The sequence below is a fragment of the Ahaetulla prasina genome, chromosome 1, assembly GCF_028640845.1.
Source record: "Ahaetulla prasina isolate Xishuangbanna chromosome 1, ASM2864084v1, whole genome shotgun sequence".
Classification (NCBI taxonomy): domain Eukaryota; kingdom Metazoa; phylum Chordata; class Lepidosauria; order Squamata; family Colubridae; genus Ahaetulla; species Ahaetulla prasina.
In genome coordinates, this window is record NC_080539.1 from 304926060 (window position 1) to 304937397 (window position 11338).

The 11338-nt window shown below is 40.6% G+C and overlaps 1 protein-coding gene across 1 annotated transcript in view; it reads left to right on the top strand.

Moving 5' to 3' along the window:
* The window catches only part of RPAP1 (RNA polymerase II associated protein 1), a 59538-nt gene extending 51241 nt beyond the window's left edge, over window positions 1-8297 (top strand). The window contains exons 17-19 of the mRNA XM_058162043.1: window positions 1701-1877; window positions 2838-2894; window positions 5781-8297. Of these exons, the coding sequence (XP_058018026.1) occupies window positions 1701-1877; window positions 2838-2894; window positions 5781-5936 (390 nt within the window). The 3' untranslated portion in view covers window positions 5937-8297. The remainder of the gene's footprint in view (window positions 1-1700; window positions 1878-2837; window positions 2895-5780) is intronic.
* The last annotated feature ends 3041 nt before the right edge of the window (window positions 8298-11338 follow it).

Below are 11338 nucleotides of genomic sequence, written 5' to 3' on the forward strand. Positions count from 1 at the left end.
TACCCAAAGATTTAAGGTCTTGGTGACAATTCCATTTGTGTGCAGAATGCCAAGTCCTTTGATGCCCTCATAGAGATTTATTTCATAGCAGGGAGAAAATGCAAATGAAGAAGGTATGCGCTCCAAGTACAGGCATAGCAAATATAATCTTGCAACAAATAGATTTTAAAGTAATTAATGTTCCAGGGGCACCTCAACCATTCACTTCCCCAAAATAAAAATGCTAAAGGTTTGATGGAGAGGAAGGGAACATGCAGTGAAATGGAAGAAGCTTGCAAAATTAGGAAGAGCTTAGTATTTTTACAACTATAGATCTGGTTTGGACTGGTTTAATTCTTAAGCAACTACAGGCAGTCCTCTACTTATAAACACAATTGAATTTTATGTTGCTAAGTAAGGAATTTGTTAAGTGAGTTTTGCTCCATTTAACAACTTTTCTTGCCATATTTGTTAAGTTGTTGGATTACTAGCACGGTTGTTAGGTGAATCTGGTTTCCCCATTGACTTTGCTTGTCGGAAGTTCACAAACGATGATCACATGACCCCGGATATGGCAACCGTCATAAATATGAATCAGTTTTCTAGCGTCAAACTGTAAATCATGTGACCATAGGGATGCTGCAATGGTTACAAGTGGGAACAATGGTCATAAGTCACTTTTTTTCATTGCTGCTGTAATTTCGAACCTGTAGAATGTCCTCCGTTTCTGTATTGAATATGAAGAAAGAAAGAAAAATGAATGGAGCATCTGTTTGTTTTACTATATGCCCTAGTATGATTGATCTCCTTATGTATAGACCCATGATGGTGAACCTATGACATGTGTGCCACAGGTGACATGCAGAGCCAGCTGTCGCCCCAGCCCAGTTCCACCATGCATGCGTGCGCACCTCCTGCCGGCCAGCCCATCTTTGGGTCTCTGCCGTGCATGCATGGGGGGCAGGGCGCGTGTGTGTGTGGCATTCGCATTGCATTTTGGGGGTTCGCACGTGTGTGTGTCCCCCCCCCCTTTTGGGCCTGGAAGGCCTCCTGCACCAACCTGGAAGCCAAAAATGGGCGAGAGGGGGGCCGGGTGCATGCAAGGGGGGCGTGCATGCCTGTGCAGGGACACTCACATGCATTTTGGGGGTCTGCACACGCATGCACGCTCATTCACACGCATGCATGTGTATTTTGGGCACTCAGCACCAAAAAGGTTCCCCATCACTGGTATACGCTCTTAACTTGATGTATCTGCTAAATTTGACTCAGGGCTTTGATGTAATTTGGACTGATCTCTTTGTATCTAATCTAATTACTCCTGCAACTTTTCCGTTTTGAGTGAAATCATTTGAGGGTTGGCTTGGATATCGGGCAAGGAGGAATGGTCCCTCAGTCATTTAGAAAGAAATCTCTCATAAGCCTCTAACGGCTCTGAGACAGGGAACAGTTTGTTAATGTAGAGAACAGAGCAGCAAGGGAAGAATAGACAGAACAGTAACTAGAATGATCCATTGGAATCACAATCAATTCTTAATTTTTAACCTAGGACAGAACTGACACCTCCATCTTTCAAGTACCACTGAATATTTCCATTCTGTGTTTTTCTTATCCACTCCTCTAATTACTATGGATTAAGTTAAGATTTGTGTGTGTGCGCTCATCTACTCAGACAAGATTGGTATTTAAAAAGTCCTATCGCTTTCTTGATTCCCTTGCAGTTCCCTTTGCCTCTTGAGCGATACCTTTCTCCTCCTGAAGACAATCTCAACCTCTTAAATCAATACTTCCATGCCCTGGTCACAGGAACCCTGCAACAGCACTGGTGTCCTGTACTTTATGTGGTTGCAGTGGCTCATGTCAACACTTTCATTTTCTCCCAGGAAAATGTCCCACAGGTATGTGGTAACTTTTCACAGCTTGGCTGAGAACAGATTAATTAGCCAATTGCATCTTGTCTCAGGATCTAGTCTTAGCAGTGGTGTAGGAACACTTGCAGTTGGAGTGTCCCATATAGGTGTATTCCAGCCTGGATTTACCTTTTGGATTATAAATGTAATAAATAGTTTGCGGCGTTACTGTAAGGTCTTCTGTTGAAGCAGTTCCATAAATTGATATTTGCTACCCACATTAGCTAGTTATTTTATACAAGTGTAGATTAGATTTTCCTTCTGCCATTTGTAATTGGACTAATTTTTATCTTCAAAGATATTTACAGTTCAAATTATAAATCAATAAATGAATTTTGCTTTCATTGATATTTCCTATAGGAAACATTTTAGTGAAAGAAGGTAATTAATCATAATAAAAAGAACAATTTCCACCAAGAAAATTTTGTATGGCTTTTTCCTCCTTTTTATTTCTTAGTGCCATTCAGTAATACAAGCCACAATACAAGATCCATTATCCTCAGGTAGCATCCTAATTGCATAACAAAAATTTCGCACTCATGCAAGCCAAAAACGTCTAACATTTTTTGCCTCACTTTTGGTTGTTGCAGAAGATACCAATTTCCTGTATGCTTTTCTTTCCCATGCCATAATACAAATTGTCTGGACTTTGTAACATCAAGTACTTATGGAGTGAATAGATTGTGATTGTAGACTATTGGCTCAGTTGTTAGGGATGTTTGACAGAAAGTCAAGTATTAAGAGGCTAATCTAGAAAGAACAGGCCAGAAATAAAATGCTTCTTTTTTAATTCTTCTAGTCCCTTCATTTGGAAAATAAAAGTACACGGCATCTAGAAATGTCAACTCTTCAAACTATTTTAATTCTTTTAGACCACTGAAGAGTCCTTTTGCTTCAGAAAGAAACAAAAAATATCTGAAACTTAATGTCTTCTATATGTTGTTTCAGGAGATAGACGTTGCTCGAAGAAACATGTTACAGAAGACCTGGATCTTAAAAAATGAGGTACCGTATTTTTCAGAGTATAAGACATACCAGAATATAAGACGCACCTTAGTTTTTAGGGAGGAAAATAAGAAAAAAGCTGATTGGCAGGTGGATTGGCCTCCGGAATACCTCCAATCAGCTGTTCCCGGAGGTGAATTTTGGCAACAGGTTCCTTGGTTGTGGAGCTCTGTGCCTTACTTTTTTTTTTTTGCTTTTTTTCTGCTTCTGACACTTCTGAAACTCTGTTTCAGAAAAAACTTTTTTTCTGCCTCTGAAAGCCTCCAAAACAGGGCTTCAGGAAAAAAAGCCTCTAAAGCTCTGTTTGGGGGCTTCTTTTCTGAAGCTTCGTTTCTGATGCTTTTTTCAGCCTCTGAAACTTCAGGGGCTACATTTGGAGTATAAGACGCACCCAGATTTTTACCTTCTTTTTTGGGGGGAAAAAGGTGTGTCTTATACTCTGAAAAATATGGTAGTTATTTGCATCAGTTTTACAACTCCAGTATTGCCAAGTAAAATCCTATGTCAGAATACCAACTTCAAAACAAATCTTTGTGGGATGTATAACTATAGATTGGGACAGGGGAGCTTGTTAAATAATTAATCTGGAAAACACCCTTAGAGGAACTGGGGCTACAGAATGAGAGAAGCCCTTCTAAACATTCTTAAAGCCAATGACAGAGCCCTTTATTGTTATGTGCCACTGTTTGTTTAACTCAAACTCAACTGATCCATATCTTCAGTGGGAGGATAAATCAACTAAATGCAATGGGAGAAAAGGAGTAGTAATGTCAAATATGCATAGAACTTAATTCATTTTTAATCATCAATAATATCATGTTAATACAATTGTCTAATGGAGAATGAATAGTTGTAGCTATAGCAAAATTATCCACAGCTCAGTATTGCGGGTAATGTAGAACTGGTAAGCAGCAGATTTTTCATGGCCAAACGTAGGGATTGTATGAACTGGATACAACAACGAAGCACGTCCTACGTATTTCACCTTTTCTCTTAATTGAAGGTTTGAGGTTATGCGCAGGTCCCAAACGGCTCCTTGGTTCTCCGAGGAGCTGAGGGGGATGAAGCGCCGGAGAAGACGCCTAGAGAGTTCCTGGAGGTCGAGCCGTTCTGAGGCTGATCGGACACTAATGAAGTCCTATACTAGGACTTACCTAGTGGCATTGAGGGAATTACGAGCGCTTCTTTGGTGGAGGGAGTCTTCCCGGCCGCCTTGAAAGAGGCGGTGGTGAGGCCCCTCCTCAAGAAGCCTTCCCTGGACCCAGCTGTTTTAGGTAATTATCGTCCGGTCTCCAACCTCCAAGCTTCACGGCGAAGGTTGTAGAGAGTATGGTGGCATATCAGTTTCCCTTACACCTGGATGAAACTGTCTATCTAGACCCGTTCCAGTCCGGTTTCCGGCCCGGTTACAGCACTGAGACGGCTTTGGTCGCAGGATGATCTCTGGAGGGCCAGGGATAGGGGTTGTTCCTCTGCCCTGGTCCTATTAGACCTCTCAGCGGCTTTTGATACCATCGACCATGGTATCCTGCTGCGCCGGTTGGAGGATTGGGAGTGGAGGCACCGCTTATCGGTGGTTCTCCTCCTATCTCTCCGATCGGGTCGCAGACGGTGTTGACGGGGCAGAGGTCGGCCCGAGGCGCCTCACTTGTGGGTGCCGCAGGGCCGATTCTCTCGCCTTCTGTTCAACATCTATATGAAGCCGCTGGGTGAGATCATCAGTGGCTTCGTGTGAGGTACCAGCTGTACGCTGATGACACCCAGCTGTACTTTTCCACACCGGGCCACCCCAATGAAGCCATCAAGTGCTGTCCCGTGTCTGGAGGCCGACGGGTCTGGATGGGGAGAAACAGGCTCAAGCTCAATCCTCCAAGACAGAGTGGCTGTGGATGCCGGCATCCCGGTACAGTCAGCTGAGTCCGCGACTGACTGTTGGGGCGAGTCACTGGCCCCGGCGGAGAGGGTGCGCAACTTGGGCGCCCTCCTGGATGAACGGCTGTCCTTTGAAGATCATTTGACGGCCGCCTCCAGGAGAGCTTTTACCAGGTTCGCCTGGTTCGCCAGTTGCGCCTTTCTAGACCAGGATGCCCTATGCACGGTCACCACGCCTCGTGACGCCCCGCCTGGATTACTGCAATGCTCTCTACATGGGGCTCCCTTGAAGGGCATCCGGAGACTGCAGTTAGTTCAGAATGCGGCTGCGGGTGATAGAAGGAGCCCTCGTGGCTCCTGTGACACCTATCCTGCGAGACTGCACTGGCTACCTGTGGTCTTCCGGTGCGCTTCAAGGTTTTGGTGACCATCTTTAAAGCGCCCATGGCATAGGGCCGGGTTACTTACGGGACCGCCTTCTGCTACCGAATACCTCTCACCGACCCGCGCCTCACAGAGAGGGACTCCTCAGGGTGCCGTCAGCTAGGCAGTGTCGTCTGGCGACACCCAGGGGAAGGGCCTTCTCTGTGGGGGCTTCCGCCCTCTGGAATGAGCTCCCCCCAGGACTTCGTCAACTCTCGGACCTTCGAACCTTCCGTCGGGAGCTCAAAACACACTTATTTATGTGCGCAGGACTGGACTAGATTTTTTAAATTTTTAAATCTTTAAATTTTAAATTTATATCGATTTTAATTGGTCTTAGTATTTATATTAGTTTTAATAATTCGGCTGTTAGAATAAGTTTTTTACTTGTGTTCTTAATTTGTATTTATATGTTCTTTTTTATATGCCTGTGAACCGCCCTGAGTCCTTCGGGAGATAGGGCGGTATACAAATATGATTAAATAAATAAATAAATAATAAATAAATGTTAGGTGTTACTGGGGAAGTGGTTTCTCTTTTCCGTACAACCTTAATTGTCTATGATTTTAATTAATTGTCTATAATCTTCAGGGATTAAAGAAACATCTTCTCTATTACAAGAGGGCAAATAAAGAGAACCCACTGGGGTTTGACCTTTATGAAGAGCTTCCTGCCATTCGACTGAAATACCTGCAAGCAATGACTAGGAAAGAATGCAGCAAGGGAAACCCATGTTCAGGCACATAAAGAAGGCTCTGACTGACTAAACTGAGGAAGTGAGTGCCAGTGGACAGAGATTTTGGAAAAGTTGGGTTGGGTTCATGGTCCCTTTCTGAGCACAAGAGGAAATTATCAGCTCTTACCCTCAGCCTGGCCCAGTTGTGATAAACCATTTGGACTGTTTCATCTTTTCATCTAGTTGATGCTTTACTTTGGGGAGAAATAAAAATGAGAGTAAGAAATGTATATATTGAAATGAACAATAAATGATCTTTGATAAAGAAAACATGGTGTAAATTTAACATGTTGGCAGGGGAAGCCTGATATTTTGATGTCAAATGATAGTTTAAATGCCTGGTTTTGCATTTGATTGGTACAATGTGATACAGATGTCTGGGAAACAGGAAACGGGCTCTCTGAAACTGCCCTGAAGGATACTGTTAGATTCTGCAGCTGTTTCTGAGCAAGACCTTTCAGGAAAACCACATTAGAAGTTTTCATCTCTGCTCTAAGCCACCTGCCCCTCCTTTCCTCCTGTCTTTTTGCATTAGCTGCTTTTGCTCTATTTTTATAACCTTATTATATTTAATAAAGTTATCTTTCACAGAACAGGATGCTTTGGCAGCTGCAACTATGGACCATACAAGAAAGAAAAAAAGAATGATTGGTTGGTTGGAAACATGCTGCAAAGAGTGAAGCATTATTGAGCTGAATGAAGGCAGGTTCCATACAGATAAGGGCAAGATATTTTATGTAGAGTAATATCTGCAATCAGGTACATAAACCTGTTTTTTATTTGTTCAGAATTAAAAGACACAATGTGTGAGTGACTTCTCCATCTGATTACACTTCTAGTGTATGGTTTGTTAGAAGGACAGCATCATATATATTCTGTATATATATGATGTAGGGATGTATGCATTCCTATAGAGCTGAAGTCTTACTAGTTGTTTCATGTTGTTGCTCAGTCACTAAGTCGCGTCCAACCCCATGGACGATAGCACGCCCCCCTGTCCTCCACTGTCTCCTGGAGTTTGCCCAAAATTGTTTTACAGAAGCAACTATATTGATACCCAAATTTACATATGAAATATCCAGACATAAAAATGCTATCCACTTGCACCAGAGAAGAGATATTACGTGTGCTTTTGAAGAGATGAACAAGACTTTTGGTTTTTCCTTTCACAGCCAAAAATAATTATCTCAAGAGTGCAATCTCTTTAAAGAGGCAAGCTACTTTGATGGAATTCCTTTTGGAATCAACATGCTATGTGGCACATTGTCCATCCAGGTGGAATCATAGAGGAGAATGTGTGTCTATGGAAAGGCTCACCCTAATGTGAGCCCATGGTAACGAACCTTGGCCATTTCATACATGCAATCTTTGGCAGTGTTGCTGGTGTACTATACATCTTGAGGACAAACATTCTGCTGTCCATAGTTCTCTCTTCTAAACACTGTAGGAAAATACATAGAAACTAGAATAAGCAATTAAATATATTTTATAAAAGAGTGTTTAAACAAGATTTTATTCTGCTTTTTTAAAAACCCAAAATATGCTTGTTTTGAGTGTTAGCAAGATCCATCAGATTGCCTCTCAAGTGTAAAAGTAAATCTTTCAGGCTACATCACAACTGTTAAACATTTTGGAAAATGGACCTCTTCCCTGCCACAGGATTTAATAAATTGGGCTAGGTTCAAATATCATAATTTAAACATCTGGCACTGAAAGAATGTATAATAAAATATTTTGTTGTGTATTCTTCTTGTGTATCACTAGGGGGTGATGTTCAATAAAATATCAGTAAAACTTTCTACCACAAAATATTGCCAATGAGAAAATAAGATATTTGCACCTTTCTGATAAAGTTAGTATTTTTAAAAAACATGTCAACCTTTTGTTCTATGTATTTGAATCTGATTGTTAGACATTAATCCAGTTCTTATAGCACAATGATTATTTCTATTTTGAAAAAGATCAAGGCAATAATAATCTTCATATAAGTGACAAAATGGTCTTTTATTTGGCATGTGCATTTCATTGGGTGATATGAACAATTGTAAGGTGATATGAATAATTTATGCTAGTACATTGTTTTGAGTTTTGCTATCACAGTAGCTATTTCAGTAACCTAATTAGTCAGTTTTCTTTTCTAATCAGAATAGCTCAATTGCACAATTTCACAGCTGATAAATGGAATGCTAGTTTGCTGGGCAATCTTCCTGATGCTATTTTCATAAAGCATTTAACGTTTTATATGAGAAGCAGCTTCATCCTCAAACATTCATTCCCTGTTTTCTCTTTAGTGAGATTTTATTTGGAATCACTGATAAACGAACGATTCCCTGAAGCTAATGCTTTTTTCCCCCTTTTTCAATTAACTTTTGCTGGCTACGTTCGACACATTTCATAGCTGTAAAAGGAAAGAAATGTGTAACTTTTGTATCTTCTGTTGATGGTACTTTTTACTTTTTAAACTCCTGTTATGCCTTTTTAAAAATGTAATTTAAATTGTTAATACATTTTGAAATCTGCATATCCTGAGGGATTTTCCTGTGCTGCCTTGTTAAGGAGCAATATTGTTTAGTTGTTTAAATAGATCATTTGATATAGAGCTCCTTCTCTAGTTTTCTGCTTCTAAAGCAGGGAAGCAAGCTGCTAAAACTTGCCATCAATCTCAGCTAGCTGTCTTTAATTAACCCAAGTCTTAAAATGTACACTGAGAGCATACGCACCAAGACAAATTCCTTGTGTGTCCAATCACACTTGGCCAATAAAAAATTCTATTCTATTCTAAAATTGACAGCATATTGTTCTCTTCCCCTTTTCTGTTTTTAAATATACATTCTACTTTATTGTCAACATCTGCCACTTTATATGTTCACATGAGACCAGGTTAGCAGTAGCAGTAGCCTCTCGCCATGCTTTCTTCTCACTGAACTGAATGTGGTTAAGGTAGGAAGAAATATTAAGAGATCTTTCCCTCTAGGTGAAACATACTAGATTTGTTTCACTAGAGGGAAAGGTCTCTTAACATTTCTTCCTACTTTAATATTGGATTTTTCACCCTGATCAATATAAGAATTTCTAAACCTTCCTTTTGTATTTTTCAATATCCCATTATGAACCCCTCAATTAAAAGTTTTAGGGACAATTATCAAATGACAGTTTATTACTGTGAACTCTCTGCAAAATTGATATTATAGCTTGGAAAGGATAACCTGGTCAAGCAATAATGATGGCCTTTATAACCTTTAGTAACATCATTTTGGGCAGCTGGCACAATACATTTTTCCCATATTGCATTCCAAATTGGACAATTGTGACTTATCTCATTGATACATTCCATATGTTGTTCTTCAGCATCAAATGTAAATCCCTACCAGGCTACTATTCTAATTTCAAATTATAGCTGCCCCCTCCAAAAAAGTCTGAAGTGTTTGAAACTTCTTTCCTAGTTGTTTTTTAGCAATTGTTACCAAAACTGCCTGGTGAGCTTCAGCCTCAATATCCCATATAGCGAAAATGCTTTCTTTTCTTTCCAGATTTGTTTTCCAGATTTGTGCATAGCATCTCAACAGCTGTGAAAGCAAGCATAGTATATGCTACAAGTCTCAAGGTGGAAAAAAATGAACTTAGACAAATGCTGGACTAAATATCTATTAAAATAGAAATTATTTCCACACTTGTATTAGAATAGAATAACAGAGTTGGAAGGGACCTTGGAGGCCTTCTAGTCCAACCCCCTGCCCAGGCAGGAAACCCTACACCACTTCAAACAAATGGTTATCCAACATCTTCTTAAAAATTTCCAGTGTTGGTGCATTCACAACTTCTGCAGGCAAGTTGTTCCACTGATTAATTGTTCTAACAGTCAGAAAATTTCTCCTTAGTTCTAAGTTGCTTCTTTCCTTGATCAGTTTCCACCCATTGCTTCTTGTTCTAGCCTCAGGTGCTTTGGAGAATAGTTCGACTCCCTCTTCTTTGTGGCAACCCCTGAGATATTGGAACATTGCTATTATGTCTCCCCTAGTCCTTCTTTTCATTAAACTAGACATACCCAGTTCCTGCAACTGTTCTTCATATGTTTTAGCCTCCAGTCCCCTAATCACCTTTGTTGCTCTTCTTGGCGCTCTTTCTAGAGTCTCAACATCTTTTTTACATCGTGGCGATCAAAACTGAATGCAGTATTCCAAGTGCGGCCTTACCAAAGCATTATAAAGTGGTATTAATACTTCACGTGATCTTGATTCTATCCCTCTGTTTATGCAGCCCAGAACTGTGGTGTTATTGTTGTTGTTTTTGGCACACTGCCATTTATTGTTATAATTAGCTTATTAATGCAAATTATCATTTGTGAAGTAGGAAAAAAAGACACAAAATGGGGAAACATGAGAAGTTCTCCAACGGATGACAATGATATCTAGGTCCTGACTCTAGGTAACTTCACTACCAATGAAGTATCTTACAAATGACCATAATCAAACCAGATATAAGGTGGGTGCTAAAGAAAGAAAACTGCTATCAAATATCTGTCAAACTTGGAGCTTTTTTTTAAGCCTTAAATTTTAAGGCTGCAGCAAAGCAGGCTCTAAGAAATACTTCTGCCTTCAAGATCCTTTAGAGCAGGGGTCCCCAACCTTGGCAACTTTAAGCCTGGAGGACTTCAACTCCCAGAATATTCTGTATTCTGTATTCTGGGAGGTTTTTTGTTTTTTTTATTTGCATTTATATCCCACCCTTCTCCGAAGACTCAGGGCAGCTTACACTATGTCAAGCAATAGTCTTCATCCATTTGTATATTATATACAAAGTCAACTTTTATTGCCCCCAACAATCTGGATCCTCATTTTACCTTTATAAAGGATGGAAAGCTAAGTCAACCTTGGGCCTGGTGGGACTTGAACCTGCAGTAATTGCAAGCAGCTGCTGTTAATAACAGACTGCATTAGTCTGTTGAGCCACTGGAGTTGAAGTCCTCCAGGCTTAAAGTTGCCAAGGCTGGAGACCCCTGCTTTAGAGAGGCCATGGCGATGAACTCCCTGCAGTTCTGCTTTTGAACTCCAGGCAGCAATCACAATCACATCCTTAATTTGCAGTACCTACTTATATGTTATTTCAGCTTGCATTTTATCTTCTGTTAAATTTCCTGCCCCTGATTCAGGACGGCTCCCATCACACACTCAGCTTTCCCTTCTTTTCTGTTACTGCTTTTGTTTGGGGTATACTAGCTCCCTCCCAGGTGAGTAACAATATTTCTATCTGTCCTCCTGCGCTCCTGCTTGTCATGGTTCAACTGCACAGCATAAATAATTGTCTCTTAGTCTCATATTAAGAGCAGTCTGTAATGAATAATGTGCAAGTCATGCAGTCTATGGGAGTTGTGGGAATAATAAGCCAGTACATTCGCTTTAATACATTTGGATGA